The 7,715-nt window shown below is 40.8% G+C and overlaps 1 protein-coding gene across 2 annotated transcripts; it reads right to left on the reverse strand.

The window, feature by feature from the left end:
• Positions 1–1,339: 1,339 nt before the first annotated feature.
• Ccr2 (C-C motif chemokine receptor 2) lies at positions 1,340–6,244 on the reverse strand. Of its 2 annotated transcripts, none has more exons than XM_051201275.1 (2): positions 5,967–6,244; positions 1,340–2,493 (listed from the first exon to the last, which is right to left on the reverse strand). In XM_051201275.1, exon 2 carries the CDS (start codon positions 2,480–2,482, stop codon positions 1,361–1,363), a length of 1,122 nt encoding a protein of 373 aa, XP_051057232.1. In that variant the 5' UTR covers positions 2,483–2,493; positions 5,967–6,244; the 3' UTR covers positions 1,340–1,360. The 2 variants fall into 2 exon arrangements, with proteins under 2 accessions (XP_051057232.1, XP_051057240.1); XM_051201283.1 differs by lacking the exon at positions 5,967–6,244 and adding an exon at positions 4,082–4,169.
• Between the last annotated feature and the right edge of the window lie 1,471 nt (positions 6,245–7,715).

Genomic DNA, 7,715 nt, shown 5'->3' on the forward strand with positions numbered 1-7,715 from the left:
CTCCTGGCCCTACTGTATCCATCCCATTCTTTGCCCACAAAAGCATAATCAATGCTTTTTTCTCTTCTGGGACTATGCAGAAGTTCATGTTTGGCTGTTTCATACACTCTTTCCTGAGGCTCACTGATGATTGAAGTGTGGCGGTTAAGAAATAAAGATCACGGGGAAAGAGGCAGGTGCAAAGGTAGCTCCTCAGTATGGAGGCGTCCGTTCTGCCTCTGATTGTACGTGGTTCTAAACGCATTCCTGCTATTGTCTAATATATTCCCTGCCTTTTTGCTGCAGCCTTCTAGGCATGACAGAGGAATTAGCATTTCTCTTCACTCTTGGACACTCGCTACCTCCAGTCTTTGCTCTTCCTAGAAAGATCAAACAGCAACCTTTATTATTTTTAGGCTAACCACTGACGATGCATATTTTATGAACAATTTTATAAATATCATGTACAGGGCTGTGGCTTCAGAAATATGTAATCAACGGAGTGTGATATTGAAAAGGGTTTCCAAGTTGTTATAGATAAAATAACAAAGCAAAACTGTACTATACAGGTATGTATGAAAGGACCATGAGGCTCAAATAAAAGTTCCCAACAAACTATTACAGTTCCCAGATTTTCCTCAACCTGATAAAAACCCTTCATAATTAAATACAGGTGGGAGATGGAGTTAATGACTAGGGCATTTCTTTCCAAACGAAAAAGGCCTCGGCTCACTTTCATCTTCATCTTCAAAGATACAGGATCAACAATGCTTAATCTTGTCCTCCTTCCTACTCAGTTCTGACACAAACCCTCCTTCCTGTTCATTCCATGTCTATTTTATAAGAAATAGAGGGAAACATAGTGACGATTGGCAAAGTAGTATTACCACAGGCAATGAGTCTCTTCCCCGAGACAGAGATGACTTCACTGAAAAGCTGAAGATTCTACCAACACTTATTCTAGAACATTTCCTAAACACGTATTATATATACAAGAAGTGATGTAGTTCCATCTTGGCATAATTCTAAGGTTTCTGGATACCTGTTTAAAGGTCTCTGTTCTTTAATATGTCTTTGAGAAATGGTTCTCAACCTTCCTAATGCTGTGACCCTTTAATACAGTCCCTCATGTTAAGGTGAGCCCCAACCGTAAAATTATTTTTATTGCTACTTCATGACTGTAATTTTGCTACTCTTATGAGTTGTAATGTAAATATCTGTTTTTTGATGATCTTAGGCCATCCCCATGACCCCACAAGGGATAAAGACCCAAAGGTGAGAATAACTGCCTTTGAAGCTTGTTGCCATGTACAAACCGCTTCTCATACCTATTAAAAAAAAAAAAAAAAAAAAAAAAAAAAAAAGCAGACTGACACTTGATTTACAACCCAACTGAGACTTCTTGCTCCCCAGTAGAAGGGGTGAATGTGGAGCTCACTCGATCGGCTGCCTCCCTATAGAAAACTGGGCACTGTTTGCAGAGACGTTTAGCAATGTGTTTTCTGAAGAATATGGAAATATATCTTCGGAACTTCTCCCCAACAAAGGCATAGATGACAGGGTTGATGCAGCAGTGCGTCATTCCCAGAGTCTCTGTTACCTGCATGGCCCGGTCTAAGTGATTGGTAGTCTCACAGTTACTCAGTCCCAAGAATTCCTGGAAGGTGTTCAGGAAGAGAACAATGTTGTATGGAGTCCAGAAGAGGAAGTAGACAATCATGATGGCAAAGATGAGCCTGACAGCCCTGTGCCTCTTCTTTTCGTTCCTACAGCGGAACAGGGTGTGGAGGATTCCCGAGTAGCAGATGACCATGACAAGCAGGGGCAGGACCAGGCTCAAGATATTCCTCATTATTGCATGGAAATTCTTCCATATTAATGGAAAATAAGGACCACAGGTGCGGTGATAATATTCTTCTTTGAATTTAGTAAATATGATTCCCGGGAGAGAGGCAAACGCAGCCACCACCCAAGTGACTCCACTTGTCATCACCCCAAAGGTGACTGTCCTGGCTTTTAAAGCAAACACAGCATGGACAATAGCCAAGTATCTATCAATGGTCAGGAGGATAATGAAGAAGATTCCACCAAAATAGCCAATGTGATAGAGCCCTGTGAATAATTTACACATTACATCCCCGAAGACCCACTCGTTTGCAGCATAGTGAGCCCAGACTGGGAGAGTGATCAGGAAGAGCAGGTCAGAGATGGCCAGGTTGAACAGGTAGATGTCAGTCATGCTCTTCAGCTTTTTGCAGCTTATCAGGATGAGAATGACCAACATGTTACCCACAAAACCAAAGATGAACACCAGGGAGTAGAGTGGGGGCAGGATCCAGGCACCGATTTGCTTCACATTGTATTTATAACAAGGCTCACCATTATCATAATCATAAGGTGTGGTGGTGTCTTCATCAAACTCTTGGATATTTCTTGTAAACAGAGAATGAGATGTTGATAGTATTCCATTGATGAACTGAGGTAACATATCACCGTCTTCCATTTCCCTTCTTTCTGTTGTCAGAGAACAAAATGATCATCTGTAGCACAAATGTCAAATTCCATAACCTAAATAGCCTTGCCCTACTCAAGCAGCATCCTAGTCTTTAGTTTCTCCTTTATAGTCGTCTCCTTGACATCAAATATATGTCACTTTCCTTTTATTCCTCATAGCGGACCCACCTTGTCAACTCAGCAACCCTTTCCTTCAACATCCTTTGATATTCCCTTGTGAGTATGTTTTTCAACATAAGGCTGCAAATGGCGCGTGTCTGCATTCACTATATCCTCTGCATGTGGTGAATAGGGGTATAAGTCATTACTGAATGATAAGATGTAATTAGAGTTTGCTAGGAGGTTTCTATGGAGCTTCTTTCCCAACAAAAGAGACAAGACACAGAAGAAACACTTGGTCCCTTCTCTTATTTTAACTTGTCTAGCATAAGCCTGGTGCTTAGGACTATAAGCAAAAGACCTAAGCATTGTGTAGAAGTCACAAAGGGGGCTCACTTCTGACTTTTTATTTGAGAAAGAAAATAACCTATTGCAAATGGCATCATTTATCCCTTGCATCCAAAAGTATTCCAATCATTCTAATAATCTTCTCAACTCCTGCTTCCTCCCACACTTCTTTTTTGACAAGGTTGCAATGACAACCCAATATTCAAATGCTTTAACTTTGTTCCAAATTCATTCTCATTGAGCACTAATTTCCCTATTCAAAACCCTTTTTAAGGGGCTGGAGAGATGGCTAGGCAGTCAAGGTATTTACTGCTCCTGCAGAGAACCCAAGTTGGTTCCCTGCACCCACAACAGGGAGCTCATAAAAACCTGTCATTCCAGTTCTGGGGGATTTGTCACCTTCTGACCTCACTGAGCATCTGTACACACTTAATTCACATTAACTGAAGTAGGCACACACACTGACACAAAATAAATAAGCAAATAAACATTTTTAAATTAATTTTTAGATTCTGGGAGGACATTCCTACTTCACTGCTAACTAGAATTTTTTGTGACATTTCATTGCCCACTCTATAAAAGCTCTCATGCACTATACTTGACTTTTGCCCCTTTATACCTTTTGTCTCTTTATTCTTGCTCCAAAATCCTTCTAATTCAGATTGGCTGAATTATGTCAGCTAACCTCAGGATTTTGATTCTCTAAAATGCTTATATTTTCCAAGGCTCTGTGTTCAAGTCCCACCTTCTCCAAAACATGTTTAATTTTTCACTATTTGATAGTATCTCTTCAGGAATTTGTCCACATAGCCAATATTTATTTAGTGTCTGCTATGACTTATACATAAGGACACACACACATACACTGCTATACATGTTTGGAGGTCAGAGGTCAATCTGTTCTTTCCTTCCTGTATGAGCTACAAGGATTTAAACTCAGGTTATTAGATACTTTGACACAGGAACTATCTTGCTGACCAAACTGTGAGTTCTTTAGCTTAGTTATTGCCATCTATTACATTGTAAGAAGCAAACTCTAGTATTATTCCAAATCATTCCTCTTCAGAAAATTAAGGGTTGTCATTCAGAGCCAAATAGAGTAGATGCCTAGATAGATGACTCAGCAATTAAGAGTACCTACTGTTGTTCTTGCAGATGATTTAAGTTCAGTTCCTAGTATGAACGATGGATCCAGTGCTCTCCTCTGGTCATTGCAAGTAGCTGAGTTCACGTGGTACTCACTAATACAGACACCCACATATTAAAAAAAAAAAAAAAAAAAAAAAAAAAAAGCTCAAAAAGTTAAAGAAAAATCATGACTCTAACATAAAAGCAGTGTAATTCAAAGTCAAGTGTCTGTTTTCCTGTACAGAAACTAAGTTGTTGTGAACCAGTGATGAGGACTTGACACAGCATGTTCTACAGATAGATGCTCTGTGTTAGTATTGTATCTTATGAATTCCACCCCTACATACTTGTCAAATTCATCCTTTCTGCCCTCGATGAGCTGCTGGTTTCTTGTCTCATCCACTACTCACTTCATGTTGACCTTTTCTTTGTGTATGTGTAGCTCATCCCTCTCATCCTGTCTGCTCTAACAGGCACTCCTCAGCCTGAAAGCCCCAGTAACCACATGATTTGGATGTGGTGGGACCTTGCGGTGGTTGATCTGCTCACTAGGACAATTTTCTCCTCAGCTTCATCCCCAGCCATTTTCCACGTTCCCAGTCCTGTGCACAGCTACAACCATCTTCTCTCCAGTTCCTTCATGCCTTGATGATTTACTATATGCATGTCCCTTGGTCTAAAATGGCTCCTATTCATCTTACCTCCTACTCAAATTCCCCTTTTCTTGTGAAGCCTAATCTGCACCTTCTGACAAACCATTCTGCTCTTGTGAAACTTTAGTAAGCAATTATCGTGCTATCTTTTGCATATTATGCACCCCCTGAGGTTAAGGGGTGGCAGTGTTTTTAAACTCCAATTCTTATAATTCCGTTTGGCTAAAAGTGTTACCAGCAAATGCTCACTGAATGAGTGAACAAAAATCTAGAATAATTGTAAAATTATAAGATGTAGCATCATTAGATCTTGATTGTTAAGAATTATCTTTTCCTGATGTAGACTATAAGTTTGTTTTTATCCACCTATGTAGCACAGCATTTTTACATCTCTCCAGTGATAGCCACACTTTACAAGCTTGCATTTCACATCACTGAGCCATATCACCAGACTGAAAACACACAAACAAAACAAACCTAAGTGAGATTTCTGATGAAAGTCAAGAAGAAAGTGCAAGTGCCTGAATAATTACACAGCGCTAAGACCTGGTCTGTTCCAGAGGTTCCAGCTGTTATGGAAAATACTAGGCAATTCATCTAACCCTATGGCACACACAGCCAGCATCTAGTTACTACTATATCAAGCAGCCTACAGAGTGACTGAAAGGTACTACCTGTGTATCACTTTGGGTATCAAAACCTAGCACCCTTTCAGAAAAGACAGAAAGAAAGAGATAGAAAGAGAGGGAGGGAGAGGGAGGAGAGAGGGGAGAGGGGAAGAGAGGAGAGAGGGGGAAGATAGAGAAGGAGAGTTTTCTTTTCAGCCTGTGTGGCCCTCATGAGGAGAGACCAGAAGGCATATTTAAAAGGAATATTTTGGATCTGGACTTGGACCATCCCATGTATAGACTAGAGGTAAAAAATTTCATGGTAAAAGTTCTAGCAGTTTAAGCCCTCTGCATGCTAAGAGGGGCAAAGTAACCCCGTGGGTGCCTAGGGGAGACCAGTCCTCCCCTTTATCACCTGATCCCGAAAGGATAGTCCCACCCAGTAACACCCTCATTTCTTTACCGTCACTAGGGTCTTTCTAACATTTCTTAGTGAATACTACACCTCTCCTCTACCTGAATCTTGATCATTGCCTCCACATGCACAGGCTGTGCAGCCTCTCAGACTACCCTGCACCTCAAGCTTGGAGATGCTTGAGCTTAACTTTCATAAAGTCATGGAAAAATCACTACTCACCAGGGATGGCTTCTTCTTGGTAGCACTAGTATTTCAGGCTTCTCAGAAACAAAAACCTCAGATCTGGAGGTAGAAACTTGGTGTGCAGAAGTAGGAAATAAAGTTTCCTGCAGAAAGAGAAGGCGGAGATAGAAAGGCAAGTGATGGCAAAGATTTGAACAACAAAAAAAAAAGTCAAAGATTCACAGTTCTTCTTTTCCAGCCAGGACCATTGTATACTGGGCTGAGGTCTCCACAGGATTAATTTTGAAATCTTGCTTATGCAATTTTGAGTGTGAGTCAGCCTCTCCCCCAGCATCAGTATATTTCAACTCTGGGCTTCTTTGTCTTAAAGGTCTTTCATACCTCTTCCATTCTTTATTCTATTCTCTGTGTTAATTGGCGTGACCCAAGTGCAGTAGAACCCATTACTATCAGACAATAAGTGTGCTAATGAGGTCATTGGTCATAATGGAGGAAATGCAATGAGGTTTCACTGAGATTTGTGTGTTTCAGAGAATTGTGAATTGGAATCTCGTTAGAAACATTACTTAAATAAAGCTTTCTAATGAAGGAGAATGCCTAGCAACCTTTTGTGTTAAGGATCTTCTTAGCAGGAGGATCTCTGTTCTTATTATCATCGTAGGTCACAGAAAGAGGCTTCACTTAAAATCTACATCATGAGCACTTACTTAGGAATGTCACTAACGTTTTGCAAACCTGGACAGTGTGATCTGAACTGGTCCCTGGAATTCTGCAGGATTAACAGACCTGGCAGTCAGTATCTCCTCTAAATCAGTCAAACTTGAATCATAAGAGCTCAGGGGCCTTGGATGGGTAAATGGATACAAAACAGCTCACGGATCATCTGGTATACGGTAGATGTTCAGCAAGTAACAGGCAAAAGTACCAAAGCCTTATTGAGGGATGCCACCACTGTAAGAGATGACAGCAACGGAAAACTTAGTGCAGACCAAGAGTCTTCTCCAGATTTCAGGAAGTTGGCAATCATGTGTACAAGAATTAGGTTTGGTTAAGCAAAAAAGGTCTCTAGTTTGTGTGTGTGTGTGTGTGTGTGTGTGTTTTTGAAAACTTTCTTTTATTGTTCTAGAACACACCCATTTCTATAATCAAGACCCCTGGTTAGGACCATTTTTCACTTCCATCTTCATACTACGTAGGTCACTGATTCTAGCCATGGCATTTAGAAAACAAAGAGAAACACAGTGTTGGGTAGATAAAAAAATGTTCTGACTCTAGAGGACAGAAAGATGAGTAGGATCAGAAGAACCAATACCCGAAGACTAGCTGAAATGGAAGCTACCACTCCGGTGTTTGGCAGGAAGCTGTTTATCGCAGAACATGACTCTGCCATATTTGTTGGTGTATTGGTTGTTTTTGTTGTTGTTGCTGTTTTTTGAGACAGGGTTTCTCTGTGTGGCTTTGGAGCGTGTCCTGGAACTATCTCTGTAGACCAGGCTGGATTCAAACTCACAGAGATCTGCCTGCCTCTGCCTCCCAAGTGCTGGGATTAAAGGCGTGCACCACCCAACGCCTGGCATTTGTTGGCATATTCAGATTCAGATTCATAACAGCAGATTCAGAAAGCTCTCTGCCATCCCTCTATTTGTCTAATAGCAGAGCACACCATTTTTAAAGGCAAAAGATATCCTCCTAACCTAGAGAGAAATGACTAACCACTGAGGACAACTTAAGGTCTTTATCAACCTGGAAATTATATCAGAAGAATCCACACTCACAAACTTTATT

Source organism: Phodopus roborovskii, unplaced genomic scaffold, assembly GCF_943737965.1.
Source record: "Phodopus roborovskii unplaced genomic scaffold, PHOROB, whole genome shotgun sequence".
NCBI lineage: Eukaryota > Metazoa > Chordata > Mammalia > Rodentia > Cricetidae > Phodopus > Phodopus roborovskii.

Excerpts from the sequence above, each read along its gene's own strand:
- Ccr2 (XM_051201275.1), bottom strand. The coding sequence starts at position 2,482 with ATGGAAGACGGTGATATGTTACCTCAGTTCATCAATGGAATACTATCA.